Source organism: Medicago truncatula, chromosome 5 (assembly GCF_003473485.1).
Source record: "Medicago truncatula cultivar Jemalong A17 chromosome 5, MtrunA17r5.0-ANR, whole genome shotgun sequence".
Taxonomy (NCBI): domain Eukaryota; kingdom Viridiplantae; phylum Streptophyta; class Magnoliopsida; order Fabales; family Fabaceae; genus Medicago; species Medicago truncatula.
The window spans coordinates 44,514,055-44,539,081 of NC_053046.1; the positions used below are offsets into that span (position 1 = coordinate 44,514,055).

At 33.8% G+C, this 25,027-nt stretch overlaps 3 protein-coding genes across 5 annotated transcripts; all 3 read right to left on the minus strand.

The window, feature by feature from the left end:
- Positions 1-2,878: 2,878 nt before the first annotated feature.
- On the minus strand, positions 2,879-5,991 carry LOC11429355 (UDP-glycosyltransferase 82A1). Its single transcript, XM_003618049.4, has 2 exons — positions 5,475-5,991; positions 2,879-3,874 (listed from the first exon to the last, which is right to left on the minus strand). The coding sequence occupies exons 1-2, from the start codon at positions 5,950-5,952 to the stop codon at positions 2,979-2,981; spliced, it is 1,374 nt and encodes a 457-aa protein (XP_003618097.2). The 5' UTR covers positions 5,953-5,991; the 3' UTR covers positions 2,879-2,978.
- A 3,462-nt stretch (positions 5,992-9,453) lies between these two features.
- Positions 9,454-17,112, minus strand: LOC11434402 (serine/threonine-protein kinase BSK1). Of its 2 annotated transcripts, none has more exons than XM_024784087.2 (8): positions 16,442-17,112; positions 16,202-16,335; positions 15,877-15,982; positions 15,696-15,781; positions 14,219-14,389; positions 10,419-10,583; positions 10,224-10,337; positions 9,454-10,134 (listed from the first exon to the last, which is right to left on the minus strand). In XM_024784087.2, the coding sequence occupies exons 1-8, from the start codon at positions 16,965-16,967 to the stop codon at positions 9,880-9,882; spliced, it is 1,557 nt and encodes a 518-aa protein (XP_024639855.1). In that variant the 5' UTR covers positions 16,968-17,112; the 3' UTR covers positions 9,454-9,879. The 2 variants fall into 2 exon arrangements, with proteins under 2 accessions (XP_024639855.1, XP_003618098.2); XM_003618050.4 differs by having other exon boundaries at positions 9,463-10,134; positions 14,219-14,407; positions 16,442-17,111.
- Positions 17,113-19,321: 2,209 nt separating this feature from the next.
- LOC11433947 (protein ALTERED PHOSPHATE STARVATION RESPONSE 1) lies at positions 19,322-24,402 on the minus strand. 2 transcript variants are annotated; one of them, XM_039834205.1, is made up of 4 exons: positions 22,906-24,402; positions 22,633-22,820; positions 22,066-22,289; positions 19,322-20,896 (listed from the first exon to the last, which is right to left on the minus strand). In XM_039834205.1, the coding sequence occupies exons 1-4, from the start codon at positions 24,077-24,079 to the stop codon at positions 20,164-20,166; spliced, it is 2,319 nt and encodes a 772-aa protein (XP_039690139.1). In that variant the 5' UTR covers positions 24,080-24,402; the 3' UTR covers positions 19,322-20,163. The 2 variants fall into 2 exon arrangements, with proteins under 2 accessions (XP_039690139.1, XP_024639352.1); XM_024783584.2 differs by having other exon boundaries at positions 22,633-22,826.
- Positions 24,403-25,027: the final 625 nt, after the last annotated feature.

Genomic DNA, 25,027 nt, shown 5'->3' on the forward strand with positions numbered 1-25,027 from the left:
TTCTTCTACTTTATATATTTTATATATCTTTTAAATAACTTATATTTATTTTTTTCATCAGCTTTCTACAACTACATCATGGCCCAATTTAGCAGGAAATGATTTGTGTTTTTGGCAAAGACAGTAGTTCTTACACCACTTTTAACCAAACCCAATATTTCGATGTAGCCAATGATATTTGGAAGAAATTGAACCTTTTTTATATGCTTAAAGCACAAGGTATTTCGCCTAGTACCTCCTCCAAACCTCATCTAAGAGCAGACTTTGAAAATGCCATTAGTAAACATCTTGGGTTTACCCTTAAAGTTCAATTTCATTGTCCCTCCAATGAGCTATTGGAGATCAGGTTATGCAGAAATCGTGGTGGGAATCAATATGTGAATTGTACAAGGACTGGATATTGCGGAACTTCATTTAATTGGATTCCATAGTATCGTATTTGTATTACGTACGCAGAATTTTGCTGCAGAAGTACAGAGAGTGCAAGTATAACATTTATTAGTTTCGTTATGATATGAAATAATGGGAGATATTATCATTAGAGCGGGTGCACTTAAGTTGTCAAAACTGCAACCCATCCAAGAGGTGACTGTAATAGGTTTGAGAATGGGATTAAATTATATTTACCACCTCCCATTTCAAGAGGATGACACTAATATTTTTGTTTAAGTTCCGCTAGTATTAATGGCATTCTTTGCATTGGGCAAGAGAAGATAAGAGGAATGGTACATATATGTATTATGGAACCCATCGACCACAGAATTCACGGTCATTCCAACAAGTCCTAATGAGTTTGTACCACCTTATCAACACCCTAGTTTTAAGTTTCATGGATTTGGCTATGATCGTGTGAGAGATGACTATAAAGTGATTCGTTATACATCCTTTAGCCATGTATACGACGAAGATGAAGATGTGTACGAAGTAATATCTTATGACCCCTTGTTTGAGGTATTTAGTCTTAGAAGCAAATCTTGGAGCATACTTGATGTCGATGTGCCTAAGGTTTGTTATGAACTACCTCCCGGAGTGTACACAAATGGAGTGTGTCATTGGTGGAGCAACAGTTCATCACATGATAAAGAAGACTGTTTGGTGTCATTTGACTTCGTCAACTAGTTGTTTTTCACAACACCTATGTTGTTAGATGTGGATGAAAGTTGTTATTATTATTCCATTGAGAGATGTTTGGTGGTGTTAAATGAGTCAATTGCTTTAATCTCAAATTGTCCAAATGCTACTACTTTTCATATTTCGATTTTGGGTGAACTCGGTGTAAAGAAATTATGGATCAAACTCTTTATTGTTGGGCCCATACCTTTCATTCATCGTCCAATTGGAGTTGGGAAGAAGGGTAACATTTGCTTCAAAAAAAAAAGATGATGATCTGGTGTGGGTTGATTTAATCACTCAAATAATTGATGAGATTGGTGTTAAAGGAGAGAATTGTCATATAGGAATTTACAAGGAAAACATGCTTCCAATTGGAGGAATAAATTAGTTTTTTTTTTTTTTTTTCTCTTTTAAACCCAAGTGGTATATGACAATGGGATTTGTACTTTGTAAACAATATCATTTTGTTTATGAATATCTATAATTACAGATTTGTTTGAATCATCTGGTTTGAATCATCTGCTAGCTAGCTTTTATCCGTTTTATACAGAGTCATGTTGATTAGAGTTGTATGAACCAGGGCCGTTCCTAGCATTTTAGGGGCCTGAGGTATAGAATGAAAAAGGACCCCTACATAATTCTTTTAGCTCTTTTTGTGATTTTATTAGCTCTTCATTTTATTTTTGTTGTTTCTTTTCACTACCAGATAAATATTTTTTAAGCTACATCTTAAATTAAATCAAATACTCAATAGAAAGCAAAAGAAAACAAAAAAAAAAAATAGTAAAGGTAAAGAACTGTAGCACATACAAAATAGACTGAAATTTTAGCATTTGAGAAATATAGACTAAAATTTTAGCACTTGAGAATAATAGCACAAAAAAAAGTAGGGTGGACCACATGATCATAAGTGTGTCTCATATGATCTTACTTTGTCAAATTTAAATTTGCAATCTTTTCAATCAATCTAAGAAAGTTGACACTATTATATTAATATAATTTATTTTTTTATCCTCTAAATAAAAGATTAAAATTTATTTTTTAAGTAGACGCCTTTTCAACTAAAATATCGTTTGTTTTGTTACGAAGATTCTCACAATTTCTTAGATAATAAATATTACCAATATTTTATAATTAGTGAGACACATTATTAAGAACAAAGGGCTGAAAAAAATCATATCAATTTCTTGACACATAATTAGAAAACAAGAAAACACAATTTTTTATAGGTAGGGGGTGTATATAGAAATCAATGTTTAATATGCAAGTATATATAGCAAATCACACTAAAAGGGCCAAAACATTAAACAGATCAGCCCATCATCTATTATTTGACAACTAAGTAGTCGGGCCTCATAATGAAATTTTCTAAACATACCCCAGATAAACCACTTTTTGCTATATGCAACCCTACCCTAAAATTATTTTTGTGGGCCCCCTACGGGCATGGGCCCTAGGCCGTCGCACCCCCGGCCTATGCCTAGGGCCGGCCCTGGTATGAACTATGGAGTCAGGGTAGTGGGATAATGACTGTGATCAATATAATATGTTACCAATTAAACTCATTCTGACACTATCAAGTGGTAACTGAAATATATTTGGTTAAACTAAATAATTAACCTCTTTATTGAATCATTTTAATATGAAAACATTAAGTGTCAAAATGAATTGCTTTGGTTTCATGTTTTAAAATCAAATGAATGATGAGTTGTAGGAAATATAGTTGCAAATATTTATGATTTACCGTGTTTGTTGAAAAGGACTCTTCTGTTTGGACTCCGTATAATTTAATTTGATGATCTCAAGTATCATACAATACAATGTAATTATTGATGGTGGAACAATATCACCAATGAAGATTTTAACTAAAATTTTGATGAATGGTAGATGTTTTCTTGAGCTAGCTGTTCCACAAAGGATTTCAAAAGGAAAGGACCACTCTTATTATCACCTTGTATTCCCATTATTCTTTCATATAATGTCATTAACCTTCTACCTATTTCCTTATCTTCTATCACCTTTGCAAGTCCTTCTTCAACATCCCTTTCACCAAACCCATTGAGTCTCAAACCAACTCTCCATACCTCAACAATATAGGCACAATTCACAAACTGATCTCCAGCCACAGGGTAACACAACAATTTCTTTTGGAATTGTAAAGCTTCCAATGTAGAATTCCAACCACAATGAGTGATAAAACAACCTACAGAATTGTGTTCCAAAATCTCTTTTTGTGGGGCCCAAGAAACAACCAATCCTTTCCCTTGCTTGAAAATCCTCTCCAAAAACCCAATTGGTAACCCTTGACGCCAAGAAGACCTCAAAACCCAAATGAAAGGTCTCATTGTAGCCTCAAGAGCCAATGCTAGATTCTTCAAATTTGATTCACCAATTGGATTGACCCAACTTCCAAATGAGACATAAACAACTGAGTTAGTCTTTTGGTTTGATAGCCATTTCAAGCAGCTCAAATCTTGTTCCCAAAAGCTGAGAGTTTTAGTGAAATCATTAGGCCTACTACAAATAGGTCCTATTGGCAACACACTTTGTGAATGTGAATTACTAATACTAACTTTGGTTTCATTTGGAAAGGAATTCACCAAAATCCATTTAAGGTTTCTTGATCTTTCCAATGTTCTCATCCAAAACTTAAATCTTGCTTTCCTTGCACCAATTGTTCCAATAAGCCATGGTAAATCCTCTGTTGAAACTACAGGCAATGCAGGTACAAAGGTAATTTTCCCTTCATGTTGGGGAAGTCCTACCAATACATATAACATCATAAACATATGTTGCTAATTAAAAGATGTAAATTTTTTTAATTTGTTTTATAGACAGATAGATAATAATATTCCTTTAATCTCAACCCTTATCACTGAACTACTCCTTCAAATACTTCCATTTTATTTCTTGATAGACAATTGTGAAAACTTATACTAGCAAAATATGTTTTGTTAATCTTTTTAAAAGTTAATCAAAAGACATAATAATTCTTCAACATTAATAATTGGCAACAGAGATAATATCGATCACACATGCATCTTTGACTTTCTGTGGTATATCCCTTATCAATATATAACAAAAAAAGTTTTAAAGGTCAATATGCTAACAACTATATTAATCACGTTTCTTATTTAAATAAAATTATTAATCACGTTATAAAGTGCATATGCCAAGGGCTATGCACTATAATTTTGGTTGCTCCACCAGGAATGAAAACTTTTTAAGCATGAAAATTTTTATTAAAAACTGATGTTGGTTTGTTTTGAAGTTCAAATGCATAAAGGTATGACATAAAAAAGTAAATCACTTTTTTCCATTTGGGACAATTCGAGGGACTAAATGGACGTTGACTTAGAAGTAGATATATACAATGAATGATTTTAAAGATCATGGGGTGTCAATTTTCTTTTGCATGATTTTTGGTTAGGCTACCCTCTCTTAGTCACTAATTTGTAATGTTGAAGACATGTTGAGAGATTCGTAAAATTTGTAGCAAGAAATGGAGTTCATATGAAGGATGGTCATATTAAAAAAAAAAAAAAAAAAAGACCTAAAAACCTTTAACAACAAAAACAGAAGACCTAGAAAAACTAAAGAAACTATTATAAAATATTTAGATATTTTTTTAAGGGAAAATATTTACGTATTAATGAGTTTGATCAAAATATGATTTATGATATAATTTGATTAAGATCTCATTTGGGGTGCCAACTAGGGTACCCATGGAAGAATGGTGGGTAATTTACCCCAACCAATACACATTAGCCACATAGGCACATTTTTAAGTGGTATCCATGAACTATCTTGACCCCACCAACAAATTGCTCATTTTCATTGGTTGGTGGGTAAATTACCCACCATTCTTCAAAGGTAATCTAGAAAAAACCTTCTCGAATACACACTTTTTACTATCGTTTTATCAATTAAAAATCATGAGTTTCATAAGATTTATTAGAGACTTACATGATTTGATTTGATTGAGCTCATATGAGTTTTACAAATAAAAGAGTGTGAGTAGTATGTGCTAAAGAATGTGATGATGTCAATATTTGTTGATGACCTTATGTAGTCTTAATCATTTGGGAAGCTAGAAACAATTTTATCTTCTTTTAGTATTCCTCTTTATTACTTAGTTGCAAACGAGTTTGATTACCTCTAATATCATACTTTCATTTAAAAAGAAATTTAAAAATCATTTTTAGCATCAACAAATAATTTGGAAGATTAGGTGTATGTTTGAATGACCGATGAATTTGACAAAATTATGTTGTCCCATAATTTTGTTGAACCACTCTAAAGTCTAAACATGCATGAAAATGAGTCCCCATAAAAATTTAATTGTTAAAAAAGCAACAAACCTGTATCAGAGATGAGTCCAGTCCGAAGCATCTGAGGTATGGATGCAATCAAAAGATATGATGCAAGCATGGCTGGCCAAAACCCAGCAGTAGGGATACCAAACTTGCTTGCCACTTGTATGGCCCAAGATGCCAACAAGTCAACCACAACCAAACATACATCATCAAGATTTTGATTTTGATTTTGAAGAAACTCTTCAAAATGGTTTGGCATTATACTCTCCATGGATGATTCAATGGCAAAGAAATCTGGTGTTGTACTGTCCTCTTCCATCCCATCTGCCAAAGCAACCCACTTGATGATCCTATCATCATCATCATCATCATTATTATTAATCTTCTTATGAACATGTTGAGGGAGGACTATCACGGCTTCAAATCCTTGGCTTACAAAGACAGAAGCTAGATTTTGCATGGGACTAACATGTCCTTGTGCGGGATAGGGAACAAAAACGATTATTGGCTTCTTCATGTTCATAATTAATTAGTTGGTTACTTTCCAATTCTTCTAAGCAACACTAATACATAACATGTTTATGTCGACTGGGGCAGCAGCAAGTATATATATATATATACACACACACATGTGCCTCAAAATGTATAGTATATTCGGTCGGTATTCAATTGGCTACAAATGGTGGATGACTTGGTGATATCCGGTTCACACTATCTATAGCTACCTAGCAAAAATACTAGAATGTATGTACTCGTTAAAGTTGGAATATATTATTATTATTGTTTAATTATATTTTAATATTATTTTGTGGCTAAATATCTATACCAACCAATATATAAAAATACACCCAATTTTCGGGCTGGAATTTTTCTTTTTAATCATACCCTTCATTTAAACTATTTTATCATTTTTATTCATTATTAGTTAAAAAAAATTGAGCAATCGACAACATTAGAAACAACTATGAAAACTCTTCATATTGATCTTATTATTAACATTTTTTTTTTCAATTTTACCCTTCACTTCATTATTTTTTACCGTACTGTTTTATCATTCTTTGCCAATAAAAATGGAAAGAGGGATACATTTACGCTGGTCTATATAATAATTATTTGAGATATTTATCTATCATGATGAGAGTTAATTGATTAGCATTACCTAATAAAGATACTATATTTCCAATTTTACAATTAATTAATTATGCCATATGAGCTTAAATATGAGTGAATATGTCCATTTTGAAAATAACAATAATAACTAGAAATGTTAATTGGTCATCTCCATGAGCTTAACTCAGTTGGTAGAGATATTGTATATTATATGTAAGGTCCGGAGTTTGAACCTCAGACACTCCACTTCTCTACAATTGAATTGTGTGAACTCTAGTCATTATGCTACTTGACAAAAAAATAATAATAATTGATCATCACTATATATAAATTACAAACTACTTCTTCCTATCTAAAGTAAGACATAAAGATCACGGCTTAAATTTATAGTTGAATGATTTGATTGAAACAAAATATTTATCTTACATTATAATTAAATAATAAAATATTTATCCAAATTTATTTCAATTGAATTTGATTAAAAATATTTTTTCAAATGAATTGTTTGAATTGGATTTTAGATTAGTTTTTTGAAATTAAAAAAAGTAAACTCATTCGCACATTTATAAAGTAATCTAACTGGGAGACACAATTCAGACTTTAATGTCAAGAATTTTTTTTTATTAATTATGAAAGAAATTGAGACCTTTGTAAATAGATGATGAGATTATCTTTCAAATTAGTCGATCTATGAACCAAATATCAAACTTTTTATTTAAAAAATAAAAAGATGAAAGAAACTCCATTAGTACAAGTTGTGCCAATAAATGATAGAATATCAAGAAAGACAACAACAATACAAAAATAAAAGCTATACTAAGTCACTGACCAATATTCAATGAAACACACTAACCAGTTATTGATGCTTCAAATCCCTTTCAACCTAACTTGACAATGAGGTTCGTATATTGATCTTTGATTTTTATTTTTTTTTTCTTCTAAAGGAGATTTATTCTTTGATTATTCTCTATTCGTCTTGATGATTTAGTCTTTTATTTTTTATTAAAAAAAGACATTTTATTTAACTAAATAATTGCTCTCGAGTGGATAATTAGCAACCCTGAGACGAATTATTAGGAAGAAATCGGTTTTGATTTGAAATAATTTTTCAGCATAGACCTTATATTTCTTTTTCTTTCTTGGATGTGAGACCTTCTAGAAAAATAACTTCTAAATTAAAGTATTAAACATATTGTTAGGACTGATTGTATTTGTTTGTTAAAAATGATGAAATATTGAATATAACAGAAATAACTTGAAGAAAAAGTTAAAATAACAACGAAAATTTAGAGACGGAGAAAAACATAATCTCTTTCTAATAAAGTCGATAAGTGTTAAAGATATAGGAATTGATGATTAATTTTATTTTTTAGTCTCTAATTTTCATATTATTTTGATAAAAAAAAATTAGTATATTGTTGAATAAAGAAAGTAATTACTTTTTTTTTATTTTTTTTATGTTTGGTGAATGTCAAGTCCCATGATGAGCTAAGGTGATTAAAAAAGGGAAATGCTATGCCTCTTTCTTTCTTAGTGGGAATTAGCCAGAAATTATAGATGAGAAATGCACGTGTTTACCATGCAACTAGGGTGAGATAGTTACATTTTGCATCATATTAGACTCGTGCGTCTTCTTTTAGGCAGAAAGGAATAAAAGACAATGGTGGTCCTGGAGGGAAGTGAAAGAAAATCGGAATTTGCATACTTAGTACCAATAATTGTTGGTAGACATAAAATTTGAATACTTCATTTTTTTTCTTGTGTTGCACACTCTGGTTGGTTACTAGGGAAAGTATAATACTAGTCCAGAGTTCGGCTAAAAAATAAATAAAATTTGGTTAAAGAATAGTTATACTGTAGAACCGAATTGAGATTCTTAATTATTTTTTTAATATATAACATATAATTATTTAAAAAATATACATTACTTCATTTTTTTTTCTACTTTTCCTTTTGTATGACTAAATTTTTTGTATCCACACAAAAATGGCATACACTACCTCCAAAAGTATGAAGTGACTTTTTTTTTTCTTTGTTTCCGAAGAGTCTATTTTATTTCTTCTTCTTTAACAGCCAATTCACAAAACAAAAAAAATGACACAAATTAGCAAAGCTTCATTTGAATCAACATTTGTAAGTTGTGTCAAACAGGGAAAGCAAAATAGAACTTTTGAGATTCATGACAGAATTACTTGTCGCAGGCTTCCGATAAAAAATCAACGGCTCAAATTATTTATATTCGATTTTGTAAGGGCAGAACTTGGATCATCTGGTTTTCAGTTAACAAATGGTAAAAAAATGACTAGATGTTCGCATTTGAATGGTATGAATTTTGTTGAAAAGTAAAGTTTCAAACTGAAGTGTTAGAGAGAGTTTTGGAAAGAGTGTTTCTACCTAGCACTCCACAATCAATAACTGGGAAAAAGTGAATGTACCAACAAATAATAGCACTCACCCTTGGATGTGGGAAAAGGAGAAGGTACTAACATATAAAAACACGGCAACGAAATGGAAGCCTAACATTTGCAACATGTATTTGTGGTCATTTCTTGAGGTCTACCTTTGGATAAGTCTATATCAAGGGTCCCCCCCCCCAAACATCTGGCACCAAAAATACAAGAAATGACAATCCTACATGCATGTCCATGTCAAGGGTCCCCACAAAACACTTCATACAAACAAATACATGAAATGCCAAGTCATTCATGAGCAAAGTGTTCAAAAGTTTCTGCGTGCAACTTTCGTGCACAAAAATCTGGTAAAACCAAACTTCCCCTCTTAAAGACATTAAACAGAGAAGTATCCAAGAAAATACCTGTTTTATCAGCCAATATACAGAACAGCCCTCAATTTGAAAAATTTGTGTATGCTGCCAACAGCAATAGAGGCCAGTGCTATATAGAAGAAATGTATATCTCCAAAATAATAATAATGAAAGACTTGGAGAGATTGCATATGCATTGCTTCATGTAGATGATGCAGGTATAACAAGTTACAAAATATAAATATTATGAACACAATCGCCTCGACTAGTTTAGAGTTAGAATAACCTCAATCTGACACCAGGTTGACAGTAACCCTGTACGCATCAAACAATAAATTTCATCAACAATGGAAAAATCACCTTCACAATTTGAAGTGCATTAAGCACAGTTTTCAGGTTATGACTGATTCCTATAAGTTGGTGAAACAAAGTGCAAGTGCTATCTACTCCACTCCACCGGTGTTGTATTTCTCTGACACATTTTTTAATTCAGGATTCAAACGTTAGTTTTTGCTTCCCAGCTCAACCTTTATACAGAACTTGGCACCCTCAAATTAGCCCCATACTGTATACAAACTATGATCCTCTCGCTCCTCTTTGCCTCTTCTCTTCCAATGCAGCTGCCTCATTTAACATGTCAGCTGCATCCTTGTGCATGTTCAGCTTTGCAAGAGCAACTGACTGCATGTAGAAAGATGTGGGCCAGTCTGGATAAACACATTGTGCTTGCATTGCATCTCGTAGAGCAGGATCTGGTTGATCACATAACAGATAGCATAGACTACGCCTTGCAAAAACTGTAGGTGAGACCATCGTTCCCACATCAATGAACTGCACAAAAGCAAAAGAATCTCAGAATAACCAACAAGTACACAACTAAGCTACAATCATTGAACATGTCAAACTACTGCTGAATGAACCTGGGAATAGTTATCAATGGCCGTCTTAAAATCCTTGTCACGGAATGCATAGTCTCCACGCTTCCTTGCCTCCAGCATATCTCTCATCTGTTGAGTCCACTCTTGGAACGACAACTGAACCAATCCAAATTCAAACCTTATAGCATGTTATCCAACCAAAAGTAGAAAATTTAAAACTACTGCACCATCAGTTACCTCATTAGTCCCTTCATCATCTCTGTAGTGGGTTGTAACCAAGATCTGATGTATTGCAGTGAGGTCCATTCTTGAGCAAGCCTCACCCATTGCTGAAAGAGGGCGTTGTGGGGTTGATGGAGCTTCCTCTTGCTTTGGAATTCCAAGCATGATGTGAGAACGAACCTAAAGCATGCATAACAATAATAATCAACTAGAAGTATTGTTGCTTTTGATTTCTTTTAAACACCTAAATTGCTATTTAACACGGATATGTATCCATGAAGTAGAGAATCCAATATGTACTGTTATTCGCTCATCTCCACTGAGAAATATATGCTATGGAGGGAAGACATAAAAATAGTTTCATACATGCCAAATTGATAATAGTCAAAAAACATAGAAGAGCGTTGTTTAGCCACATCCAATACTGCATAGAATTAGCTTGGCATTTGCATTAAATCAAATGAATATATTCTTGTAAGATAAGCATGAATCCAAATTTAAAATTTAAGATAGACAACAATGTTTTAGCCAATGGAAATACGAAGATCAAAGCCTTCAATGTAATGAAATGGCATATCTTATAAACACTGGCCTGAGATTTTCCAAGTTGCTAATAGAAGTAAACTCAAAGTAACACTGGCCTCGTCAAAGTCAGAAGGCAGTAAAAGGCATTTAACATATAGAACTGGCAGCAATCAGTCACTCAACCAGGTGTAAGACATAAGCTAAGAGCTTGGAATCATCAAGTCTAACAAGTGGGTCATACTTATCCAAACGAAAATGTCTTTATACAATATATAAAGCTAATAGCACATACAATTTACATTTTTCTGATTGAACTTTATTCATATAATTCTTAAACAGGTACCAAGCCAACAAACAGTGACCAATCCTTTGCTAAGTAGACTACAAAAGAAGTCGGCAGAATCATACACAAATTATTTGGGCTATTTGAGAACTTAGACCAACGTATTAAACATGTCCAACACATCTTATTCTACTTCACAAAAACCCTTATCATATATTATATAGTTTCAAGTGAGTAGAAATGTTGGCCATAAAAATATCCTAATCGGAGTCAAAATGAAATTATACAGACTTCCCAAGTTCAACTACATTTTTACTGTGTAAAAATTGTTATAACTATATGGAAGGAATACAAAACCAACCACCACCAAAGCCTTATCCCACTTGGTTCACTAGGTGAAATTGGTGGATGGATCTAACAACACCATAATGTTCTAGTCCAAGGGAAGACCATTTAAATATGAATCTCCCAAACGGTTTGACCTGTGGTTTTCCGTAATCTTCCTATAACTCTAATTATTGAACTGTACTCCATTTGGTCGATCCTACTTATTCGTAATTATTCATGTATCGCCACACATGCCGAAATCATCTTCGATGAGAATCTACCATCTTTCCTGTAATAAGGGATACCTAAAGCATTGGTATCCACGGTAAGATTCACCTCACTGGAACACTAAGCGTAGTCACTTACTGTTTCTTTATCGCCCAACATTTAGCCTCATACAAGGCCTTATAGCTTCAGTGGTACTTTTCTTTCACAAATGACATGCGAGATATTCTCAATTTCATCCAACCTGCTTGGCTTTATGGTTTCATTTCTCTCATATCATTTTGTATGATGAAGTCAATGTATTTGAAGTGTGAGAGGTACACCGTGATCTTTTCAAAAAAGAGACTTACAACATGGTATGTTTTTCCATTTCACATCTAAGCTGGGATTTGCATGTCTCCAAGGCTTGTCTCAATGTCAAACATTATTTATTTATCCTCAAAACTCTCCAACTAGGCGTCTGAAATAGCTTGTATGGATTTATCTTATACTATAAACACTGACATAGATGTTTGTTTAAACTTATTAAAATAGTTCATAACCTACCTATTAGCTCTTTGAGCTTATTCCAATAAATTCCTCAAATCAGCTAATTTTGAAAAAACAAGTATATCTACTTACAAGCTATTTTGGCCTGACAATAATCAATTTTGGCCTGAAGGGTGTCTACATGGCTAGGGAACGAATTCATGTAGGGTGAACCTACAAATCTAAGATAAGCTCGTAGCATCTTAGAACTTGAATTGAGCCTAACTCAACCTTATAAGACAAACTTGTAAGGTGAGAGGCAATTCCACCACTAATAAACACTTTTTCATACATATCTTATCCAAGAGGGTAACCTTGGCGCAACTGGTAAAGTTGTTGTCATGTGACTGAAAGGTCACGGGTTCAAGTCCTGGAAACAGCCTCCTGTGTAAAAAAACAGGGTAAGGCTGCGTACAATACACCAAAAATGGTGGGACCCCTTCCCGGACCCTGCGATGCGGGAGCTTTAGTGCACCGGGTTGCCCTTTTTATCTTATCCAATGTGGGAATCTCAATGGTACCAAAGCATACAAAGTCAAACTTAGCTTGTGGTGACAAAGAATAATGACACTGGGACCAGAGATAGAACATGACAAATACATCAAAATACAAGGTCTAGTCTGCATTTGAGAGAAGAGAGATCAAAGATAAGCCAAATTGCACAGGGCCAGATTGCATATAGAACTGTTGATGGGAGTCAATATACAAAAAGACGGGTGGAAACAAGCCGGTTTTGTAAGGATGAGTTAGACCCATAATTTGTGACAATATATGGAAAGACATGCTGGAACAGTGACATGCAATCGAATGGAACTCAAACATAATGAAAGGAAGAAACTATTTTCAAGTTGAACTCAACACATACTCATGTAAACAAATAAAACATTATAAGGAAATATACAAACTAATCCTAAGTGATAATCTACACCCTCCGTCCCTAAATATAGACCCATTTTAGAAATTATTTTGTCCCTTTTATAAGACTCTTCAAATTTTTAATTGCATTAATCATTTTTTTACCACAATGCCCCTAATTACTTTACCTCATTTTTTCTAATCAACAAGTAAACAATAAATACTCTTATGGAAAGCATAAATTCATCATCTCTCATAAAAGTGTAAAATTGGAAAAAATACTACCATCAAGTTTTTTTTTTTGGTTTGTAGACGAAGTGCCAAGCACACCTAGAAACTCACGCATAAATAGGAGATCTCGGGTTCGAACCCGGATAACCACGGAAAATGTCCACCCTAACAGTCTCGGCATTGCCAGTCGAGCTAGGCCTTACGGAAGAAAATCAACTTTCTTAATCTCCATCCTGTAGTCTAGGTTGTCCTTTATTTAGGGACGAAGGTAGTATGAGATAAACTCAAGATAGTATGGGATATTTATATCATGCATTCTAACACTCTTCAAACTAAAGTTTTATTAAAACCGCAATTACCAAAAAATGATAAAATTATAACGAAATGGCAAGGAAGAGCGTCTGGATAAAAAAAGACATGGTCAAACACCATCTAGATAGAACTGGATACAAGATTGAGCAGAGATTGACCAGATTGCATGAAGGATCAAAAACAAGCAAAACTGCACCTGGGACCATAGACAGACTAGATTGAATCTAAAATCTGTAGTAAACAGTTAGTTATATTCGTTACACTCACAAAAATGCCCCAAATATTTAGGTTACCAAGCTTTATTTAACTTCTGGATATTGAGCTAGATTCAGTTTTGCAATCAGCAATAAAAATAACAATATTTAGCATTCGAAGTCATATAATTTGAATATTAGACACTGAAGAACTTAAGCATCCAACATAATGGTTTAATTAAGTGATGGTGGAATATTATGCAGGCAACAAAGGTTTGATCTCTGGATTAAGTAAATAATTTGTTGCATTCTTTTATAAGAGAAAGGACACATACATCCGGTTTTGTATGCAATGGAGCAAGTGTTGTGACCAAATCCTTTGTATTAGGCCGTTCTCGCGGTTCATATTGCAAACACTTAGAGGCAAGATTGACAACTACTGTTGCCTCCTCTGTAGAAAACTTCCCCTCCAAATGAGAATCCATCAAGAGCATGTTGTTTTTTCCCTGTATCATATCAAGTGCCTGCAAACAGAATCAGATAATTCGATATGGCACGTATAAAAACTAATGAACAAATCTTAGTAAGAAAAAACACACCAATATTAGGATAAAATTTGGATAAAGTTCCTTATATCATTATCATCAAACTATCAAATCAAATAAAGACACGTGGACATTCTTTTAACATTAAATAACCTTCATTTAGAATATGTTGTTGAATATCAAAGAACTATCCCACGTAGTATTTTGAGTTGAGAACTTGATGGTAATGATATAAGAAACTGGATGTAAATTTTGTCCTTTATGTTAAGCTTAGATACATATCATAGTAATTGCAACTTCAAATATTATTAGGGTAAATTGTAATCGCCTTCTTGAAGTATGCTTAAATAACACAAACACACGCTTTCTCTTTCTTTTTTAAAAAAACCCTAACCACACGACCCTTATTTGTTGAAGAAATTGAACTTAACTTCCATCAAGTATGTTTAAATCACTCCCGACTCTATTTTTACAAAATTGAGGGAAACTGGTGTAGTTAAAGGAAGGTCGGTGTCTTATACAAAATAGAGAGGGTGTGTGTGTTATTTAGAAATATATCAATGGTGAGTGCAATTTCTCCATATTACTAAGTATCAATCTAACTGAGGATTCCATACCTCAAATTGTAGTTCATAGAAAATCATATTGCATGTATTGAACAATGGTGTAATATCATTTATGATGCATTCATAACTCCAATGGCACAAAGTAAATAAGTCATAACAATAACATTTATAGGCAATGTACTGGAAGTAAGAATTACATATTTGAGACAAAAAAAATCAGGTAAAAAAAGAGATCTTTTACTGTTTCCGATGACATGGGATTCAGACGATAAAAATCTCAAACAGCAAGGAGCTTTCGGTCGTAATTTTTAGTCAGTTCCTTTATCTATGTTATGTAGTTAATAAGGAGACTTAGTGAAATAATTTGGTACTGAATGTCAATGGGTTTGGATCTCATTCTCAAAATCTATTTCAGAGAATGAGGATGCCCAAACAGATATATACATTGCACAACCCATGAACTTTGGCAATGTGGGGCTCAAATGCAAATTCATTATTGACATTCAGCATAAAGTAGAAAAAATGCATAGCTATCCTTCAAAAAAAAATGCATAGCTAGAAATTTAATTCTACATATGTTAACCCCTTGAATTGGTTGCAACTAAAACCATTTTGTCAAGCAATTTCGCGAGGGACAGTATTACTTTTCCCTGAGAGAAAAGTAGCAACTAGTTTTCAAAGGAGGAGTTAAAGAAACTTACATGACTGGGAGGGATGTGCTTGCCACTGAGTAGGTCAAGAAGAACAGTTCCAAAGCTGTAAATGACACTTTCAGGGGTAACCCTTCCTGCAACAATAAAGGAAAATATTAATTAGAGACAATGCAATTTATTAGTTAGTGTGTGATAAAACAAAGAATGAAAGAGAGAATTAGTAAAGAACCATTTCTTAAATATTCAGGAGGTGTGTAAGCAAGGTTTGTGCTATAACTTTTGCCATCCCTACTGTTCTTCATTAAACCAAAACAAGAGAGACGCGGATCACCTTCCTGTAACAAACACACATATTCATTAATTTCATTTTCCTTAATCAGTCAAATAATTAATTATTAGAGAAATTGTCTAGCTGCACTAAATGTGGGCACATCTCCTGACCAGAATTCAATATTATAATTCATTAATTCCTTAATCAGTCAAATAATGAATCATTAGAAACAATAATGAGCATGAAGCAGCAAGAAGAATAGAAAGAAAAGTAAAAAAAAAACCTCATCGAAAAGAACGCGATAAGCATTCAAATCATGGTATAAAGGGCGTCCTTCAGAAGTACAATAATGCAAAGCTTGTGCAATATAAAGAGCAACTCTTAAACGCATGGCCCACTCAATAGTTTGATTTTCCCCTGAAATTAAATAATTTCATTCATTGAGCAAACATCAAAAACAAGAAGAAATGAATTAAGAAAATAGAAATGAAATAAAGAAGATAACATTATACATAAAACATACAGTGAAAGAGGTGTTTAGCAAGGGTATCATTAGGCATAAACTCAGCAACAAGTAACCTCTCATCACCATCACAACAATAACCAATCAAATTAGCAAGTCGAGGATGACGCAATTTGCCAACACCAGAAGCTTCTTCAACAAACTGTTTTGGATCCGGCCAAGCAGCTTTACCGAACTTCTTCACAGCAATCCAACGTTTCTGATTCTGTAACCTTCCTTTGTAAACCAAATTAGGTGCCTTTTCACCGCTCTCAGAAACAATATATTCTGAGCTGAAATTATTGGTAGCTGCTTTGAGGTCTGAAAGTGAAAACTCTGAAAAAGTGAAAGTTGAAGGATCTGGTGATGATGATTCTTTATTGTCGGTTTCAGTAGTTTGTGTTTGATTATTCAGAAGATTGTTGCTACTACGGAGGTGTTGAAGCTGATAGGGTTGTTGTTGTTGTTGTTCCTTCTTCTTCTGATTATTCTCACTTCCTCCTCTTCCTCTTCCTCTTCTCAACAAAGAGGATTCACAACAACCCATTATTTTCACTTTCTCTCTCTATCTCTAACTATTTCTCAAATTGAGCAACTAGCTATAGTAATTTGTTTTCTTGTGTTATCACTTACAGATCATACATGACAACCTTGTTGATTGCTTTGTTTCACTTTGCTTAATCATTATGTGTTGTCTAATTTTTAAGGAAAATGGGTCATATAGTGTTTCGGGGTTTAATCGTTAAGCAAGTAAATCTGATCAAGAATTGTTTCATCCAAAAATCAAACTTTCGAGATTGTAATTTGTTGGTTTGTTTATCCTTTTTTTTGCAAATTTTCAATTAACTTACCCAAATCTACTGTGTAATGTTGTAATTAATTCTTCCATGGTAGTATATTATTTACTTTTTTTGACTTGGAAGGAGGACCCTACACGCCAATCTACTCAGCTCCTGATTGCAGTAATAATAATGATATCCCAAATTAATTCTTATCCCCTTTTTCTTTTCCTTTTATTTTCAATCTCAGTCTTTTCTACCTCAACTTAACTTCTTTAACCATAATTTTGTGTTGCCAATCTTTCGTGAAACATAAAAGGAAAAATACTGCAATTTTGTCTAGTTTAATTTAAGATTCATTTCGGATAAGTGAATGTGTCAGTTTGAAATTGAGTTTTTTCAATATATTTTATTTTAAGATGAAACAACTTCTTTTTTTATCTCAAAAGGTAAAACTCCAAACTTTCTTATAAAATCGTATTATATTTTATTCGATTTTGATTACCCTACTTGAAGGTTAAACCTTTCTTGTGTTTTTAGCTACTTGTTGCAGCTTGGTTTTTTTGTGTGATTATTGATTTTTTAAGTTTTCTCTAGTACATCATCTTCTACTAGAGGGGCTTACTTTGATTTATAACCTTCCTTAAAAAAATGATTATAACCTAAAAAGAACACTATTAAATTATATATATTCAAAGTTTTACAATTCTATTAAATTATATTCAAAGTTTTACAATGAGAATTTTTATATATGAAAGTTTTACAATGACATTAAAACAAAGTTCTAAGGATAATACAGTTCCAAGCCTTTAGTCTTTTGGCAAATTAGGTTTGTGAACTCAAAGTTCAAACCTAAGGTACGTTAATTAGGTAAAATATTATTGGCCTCTAAAACGGGACGTTTTCGTAGGAATTAAAATATAACCAAGTGTGAGACTCAACCCTTTTATTAACACATGATTTTAATGTTTTTTCTGCTTGCTACTTGTTTGAAGGGTAACAGAAGACCAAAACATAATCAAGAGGAGGGAAGGGAGGGAGTCGCCACAACAACTATCATTTCGTTGCCACGAAACTTCCCAAAGTCATTATGGGTCGTTAGTTCCAAGCCACCCACCTAGTGCGCTAGGATACTTTTGCTTACTGCACTTATAACTTATACTCCTTCAACTTCAACATGACTTTTAATAATAGTATTTGATTGACAAATTATTAACAAATATCTCACTGAATTCTGTTTAATATCATATGCATACTAGAAAGGAAAAATATGACATATGGGAAGAAGAATCATACATGATTCCACTAAGAAGGGCAAGACCTAAGATTTCAGGATAATAGACGATGCCTTAATTCACTCGCATGTCAAACACTACGTTTAATAATATTTCTACTACTAATCATCAGGGAGACAGGACATCATTAAACTGAACTCAAACTCACCTCCAACTTTTTATTATCGCCACAAATTACTGAGATATCCCCACAGTTTTGACCCTTTTGAGTCAGCTATAAGATAATGTTTATTTGTACCCTCAAAGACACATGTTAAGGAACTTATTAAAGAAATATAAGCATAAAAAGTTGTACATTCAACTTCTTAAAAGTTAATATATTATGTTTTCCAATGCAAAGTTGCTCTTTTTTGGGTTACTCCCTTCGTTTCAAAATATAAACAAAATTTACTTTTTAGGTTCATTCAATTAATGATGTATGTGGTCCATATTATAAACCACATAAATTATTAATTGAATGAACCTAAAAAGTAAAATTTGCTTATATTTTAAAACGGATGGAGACTTAACATGTGCCCTTAGGACACAAGTTAACATGACACTAAGATTAATATTGAATTCATAACTTAGTTTCACTCACAAGTTCAAACTGTGTTATCAACTGAGTCACACCTATTTAACTAAACTAACTCCTTGCTCCGTTGCGAAGCCTATTGCAGATATCATAAACTAGCTTTCGTCGCCACCAATGACTAAACTAAATCCTCGTTCCATTGTGAAGCCTTATCCAGGTATCATAAACAACCTTTGGTCACAGAAGTCGACCACCAAAATTATTGTCGAAAGTAGCGCAGTTACCTGAATCCATTTCTTCATAAGATTGGTAGTTGTTGGAACCTAACATTTTCTTCCCATTTCATAAATGGAATTCTATATCGTTCTTTCAATAGTTATCAGCCATCACAAGAGAGGATGAACAATGACACTTTATTCCATGTGTTTTCCATTAAACCTGGAACAGTGTCAATAGGAACCTGTACAATAATTTAATTAAGAACAAATATTTTTTTTATAGGAGGAACATAATTTTATACAGGAAATAATAATTCAGTGACTTGCGCCACTCAGAGACAGCTACTATGTTTTATCATGTGAGTGAGACTTGTCCAATTGCTCATCAGAATTTACTTTCTTTCATTTATAAGCTCATTATACTGCTTCAGTTTGAGCCCCCTTCATCGCAGGATTTGTGCAGGGTAAAGGCAGCTGAAAGTTGGTCCTTCATCTGAACACATTTCTGTTTTCTATTGAAGAAAGAAAGGCCCTCTGGATGTTGAAATAAAGTGTGTAGGATCTTCTGTCTTTTCTGAGCTCAAACAGTCAAAGCCTGTGTGCTTAGTCAAGAAAACTTCCCTTGTTCAACCTGCCAAGTACCCAAAGAGAAATTGTACAACTCTGGCCTCCAACTTACAAACCCCAAAGAATCTCTCGTCGGACAACAAATTCCACTGTCCCATCCCGCATGCTGCTTAGCATATTGAAAAATTTCCATTGAACTCTTCTTTCAAAACATGCATAAACCCCTGCCAGGATGCAATAGGGAAATCAAATCCAACCCCTCCTCCCAAAACTGTGTTGTAAATAAAAGCAAACAGCAGGAGAGATTCTATTCTTAAAAAAATGGCGAGGATATGGTTTAAACTTGCATCAAACTACAACCTTGGGAAACTCATTCATGATTTCGAGGGGTGCTTTCTTCTTCACTCCGTAGTAGCAGCTCCTCGTAAGCTCTCAAAGATTCATTAGTAAATCTCTCCATTGCCTCAAAAATACGCTGCAAACTAGCCTGTAGGTTACTGCTTTTGTCACTCTGAAATATGATATTCTCAGAAACTGAGAGACCTTTACCATCCCCAGATGTCATGACTATCTTCCGCTCTAACGCCTGAATTTGCTTCTGCAGCTTCTGGTCATCTCTGTCTATATTTCTCACTTTTCTCTCAAGATCCTTGTTTTGTATCAGTTGCTGATGCAATTCTAGCTTATCTTGTTCCCATATATGAAGGACACTCATAGTGAATACATGCATGGTATCAACAACTTCCTTTTCAGATATTCTATCCAAAGCTTGAGACCACTGATTACATATTACAAATATTTGCGGGGCGCCAATCCTACTAGGGGAAAAGGGGACTATGCCATCAGATGTTTCTTCAGGTTCATATAGGAGACATTTCAGCAGCCAATTATTCAATGCTCTGACATAACCTTTCTGGGCACTTACCCAGCCAGCGAATTGGAAAGTCCAATTGATAAGCTCTTGTTCAAGCTGCTTGGTAGCTAGAAGATGACTATCACCACTTTTCTTTCTGGATGCAACTGAACCCAGAATTCTGGCTTCTCTAATTGCTTCGCACTGACTACGATGGCACTCAAGCATGGATTTCCACATTCTGCTAAACCTGAAAACAAATCTATTTTATATATACTTCTCATACACCTAACATTATGCCCAAACACTCCAATTCTATGCTTGAATGGATGAATATCACATGCATGTTTGGTCATATATAAAAAATGAGAACAATAACTGAAGACAAAAATAAAATAAAAAGCCATGGGCATGTGTGATAACATTACATTTACATATAAGAACATTGGTTATGGTGACAACAAGGAGTATTGTACATTGGGTAACTGGATGGAGCATTAAAAGACTCTGAATGCAATTGTATAATCCAACCCACTCATTCAAGGATACACATGTTATATTTTAAGGTTCTTCTTGATGATTGGGGAGTAACAAATTTCTAGGTAAAGCTCTAATGAGGTTCGCATCATTTCTTTGTAAAAGGTAGTTCATCTGGCAGACAGCACAAGCATAAAAGTATGTATAATTTGGGCAGATGAACCACCAAATTATATAGAAGACTAGAAGTTATGGTTTGAAATTGAAAATAGACATCATATAAATAACAAGAACTGTAAGAAATGATCTCAGAAGATGAAGAAATATTTGTTTCTATCATAAATTACATGTAGATAGCAGATGGTTCATAATAGTCACTTCACCGTGGTTTCAAAGAATTATGAACCTACTTCAAACTCATTTCATGAGAGTTAAAATATAGAAGAGATATGCTGATGGAACAGAATCTAAATAATCAAATAATTCCTTCTACTAAATTTTTCTCGAATGTTTTATAGGGTCAGGTGCATAGCTCAATTGCTGGAAGAAAATCCAAACTACTAAAAGTGGGAAGTACCCCTGGAAAGAATATAATGCATGACTGGCTCATTATAAAAAAGAAACTCTTGAGTCACGAATATATCTAAAAATGGCTTAACTAATTATCCTTTTTTATCATAATTATGAAAAGCTGATAACGAAAAGCTGAATGGTCAAAATAAATTTTTAATGGGGTATTTTTCTACCAACAACTCAATGATTACCAAGATTGCAATAACATCAAGCAAAATTGTGTACAGAAGGAACATAACTTAACCTTTTCTAAATATGAACAATAATATTAAGTACATGGTGGCATTATATAGTATATATAAACGATCAGGAATAGAGAAATTTAAGGAACTAGCACAAAAAAGATTGGAAATTGTTAAGTTAACATACCCCTGGATCAATCCTTTCAGCTGCGGCCACAGTTCTTCATCCCTTATCTTATTTATCGTCATAGAAATCTTGTCAACAACATTGATTGCCATACTTATTTTCGTAGAGAGATCTCCAATCACAGTTCGAGTTAAACCAACTTTATCAAAATCAGCACCTCTTTCTTCTAAACGCTTTAGTTTGCGACACTTCCTATCATGAATGACCCGCATCTTTTCCTCTGACTGCAGCCAATAAATTAACATTGAAATAGCCTTGTTATAGAAACTCATAAATATGTACTAATTGTCGATGCGAGTTAGTTTAGAACACAGAAGAACGGAAATGAAAGCAGCAGCAAAGCAGATCAAAAAAACCTCAGGAAGGACAGGATAGCTAACAGTAGGAACATTTCATACGGTAAATTATTACTTAACTTAATAGTGTGATTGGATTTCATATTGAAAAGATACAAACCAAAAATATCTCTCTTAAGTGTATTGACTCTTACTATTGGAAGTGAAACAAACAGAACCGAATCGAATGCGATAGGTGATTTAATTTAGTGAGAAGCATGACATAACATACCTTAACTTCCTGATAGAGTTTCTTTTCCCATAGATACAGCTTGTGGAGTGTAGAGCTAAGATTGCGCGACCTGGTGGTGAGTTCAACATCAAGATCCACACTGTTAGCATCACCAGATTGTGCATTTCTTGAAGCAGAAGACACCACGGACAATGAAGGAGCAACCAGATGCAACATCTTGGAAGTAGCTGCTGCTTCACATGTACAAGTCAATTCAGCATATAAGAAATGAGAATTTTATCATGGAAATGAATTAAAAGATATAATAACAACCTTTGTGATGATAACGGAGCTTTCCAACTTCAAGGATATCCGCGATATGTGAACCGGAATCAGAAGCCCTCTGAAAAAGAATCTGAATTTCTCTGGCAACCTCAAGAGGATTCCTGTTACCAGGCCGAAAAGCGGAATTGGGCTTGGACTTGGACTTGGGCTTATCATCATCATTAACAACTTTCTTTTCTACAACATGAACCTCATATTCAACTTCAGACTCATCTTCTTCATCTTCAAGATGACCATGATCATGATGATCATTGGAATGATTAGAATTAGGTGGAGGAACAAGCTTTTGATCTCCATGAACCTGTTTAACAACTTCATCCTCATCTTCCAAATCAGGAATCCCTTCTTCCTCCCTGACAACATTTGAATCTCGGCTAGGTGTAGCAGTGGGTGTGTATTGAGTAGTCTGTGGATAGTATTTGTCATGGTTTTCGAAGAAATTGAGAAAATCCCAAGTAGAAGTTTTTGGAGGAGAAGGTGGAGCAGGAGGTGGCTTTGAAGAAGGAGGTATAGGAGGTGGGGAAGATCCATAGAAGGAAGAAGAAGGTGGGGGATTTGAATAACCGTAATAGTTGTTATTGTTGTTATATGGTGGATATGGATATGGTTGTTGATAAGGGTTGTAATAAGATGAGGAGGAAGAAGAAGATTCACCGACATAAACAGTTTGGTTAGTGATGGGTCTATGTTCGTATACAATTGAAGAAGGTGGAGGTGGTTTGTTCTTAGCGTAATTGATGTGAAATTGATTATTGTAGTATTGGTGTTGTTTGTGAGGAGGTGAAGAATCGAAATCATGATCGTCATCATCGTGAAATTGATGTTCATCATCATCGTCGGAATCAGAGTGGAAATCAAGATGACCGGAATCATGATCGGAGTGAGGTGGAGAAGGGGAAGAGTGTTTGGTGGTGGAGGAGAGATGGTGGGTTTTAGGAGGAGGTGAAGGTGGAGGAGGAGATGAGGAGGAGGAGGAGATGGTAGAATCGTGTTGAATGAAGTGATGTAAAGAATGACCAATAGAAGTGAGAGAATTGATATAAGAAAGATGAGAAGCAGAAAGAGAGTAACGTTGATGAATAGCTTCATCTAGAAAAGAACAGCGTTCCCGGCATAAAGCTACCGCCGGGAGATCATCCAGCTTTGAGCTGGTACAACCCATAATACTATACACCAAATTGAGACAACTCCAATCAATCTTTTATCTAACTACTTTTCCTTTTCGCTGGATGGATTGTACTTTTTAATTTAGGGTTTGTATTGTATTGTAGGTAATTGAACAGTGATATGATTATGTTATTATTATTATTATTATTATTGTTAGAGAAAGAAAAAAAGTGATATGATAGATATATGATAGTGGAAGTGGTATAGTACACAGTCACTGGGTGTGGTGTGGTGTGGTGGGGTGGGAGAGGATGAAATGAAAAGATGTGAAGAAATGAGGAAGAGAGAATCTTATGCCAGCATGGATAATTTCGTCCGTTTCTCTCTTTTACATTTCTATTTCTGACTCTACTTAACTTTACCATTAACATATATATATTCATTTTTAATTACACCACTCACTTTCTCTGTCACCTCCCTCTACTGTTTCTCGCTGATCGATCGATCGATGTTAATCATTCCTTATTAATCCAATTAATTACTTCAGTAAACTTTTTTCCATTTCATTTCATATGCTCACTCATTGTATTATTAGTATTCACTTTCCTTTTACGGTTCTATTGTGTCTTCTCGCTTCGTCGGAGGATTTTGGGTAGTTAAATTCTAAGTACCCTAAAATTTAGTTGCATAATCTAGATAGGTAAAATTTATTTCAAATTTCATTTCATTTTTAAATAAATAACACACAAATATAGTATACTTCCTCCGTTCATTTAATTATATTCATGATACTTCTTCTTTTTCATTGTCATCTTGTTTTTGTTTTTGTATATTGTCAAACGAATCTTCAACTACTTCTCTCTCTTCACCTTCCATCAGCAGTTCTAATGAGTCTTCCACTCTTTTTTCTTTTTGAACATTCATGGAGTTTTTATTTGTTTTTCTCTCAATTTCAATTTTTACTTTGTACTTGAAATTTTTAACAATTATTCGTCTTAATTAT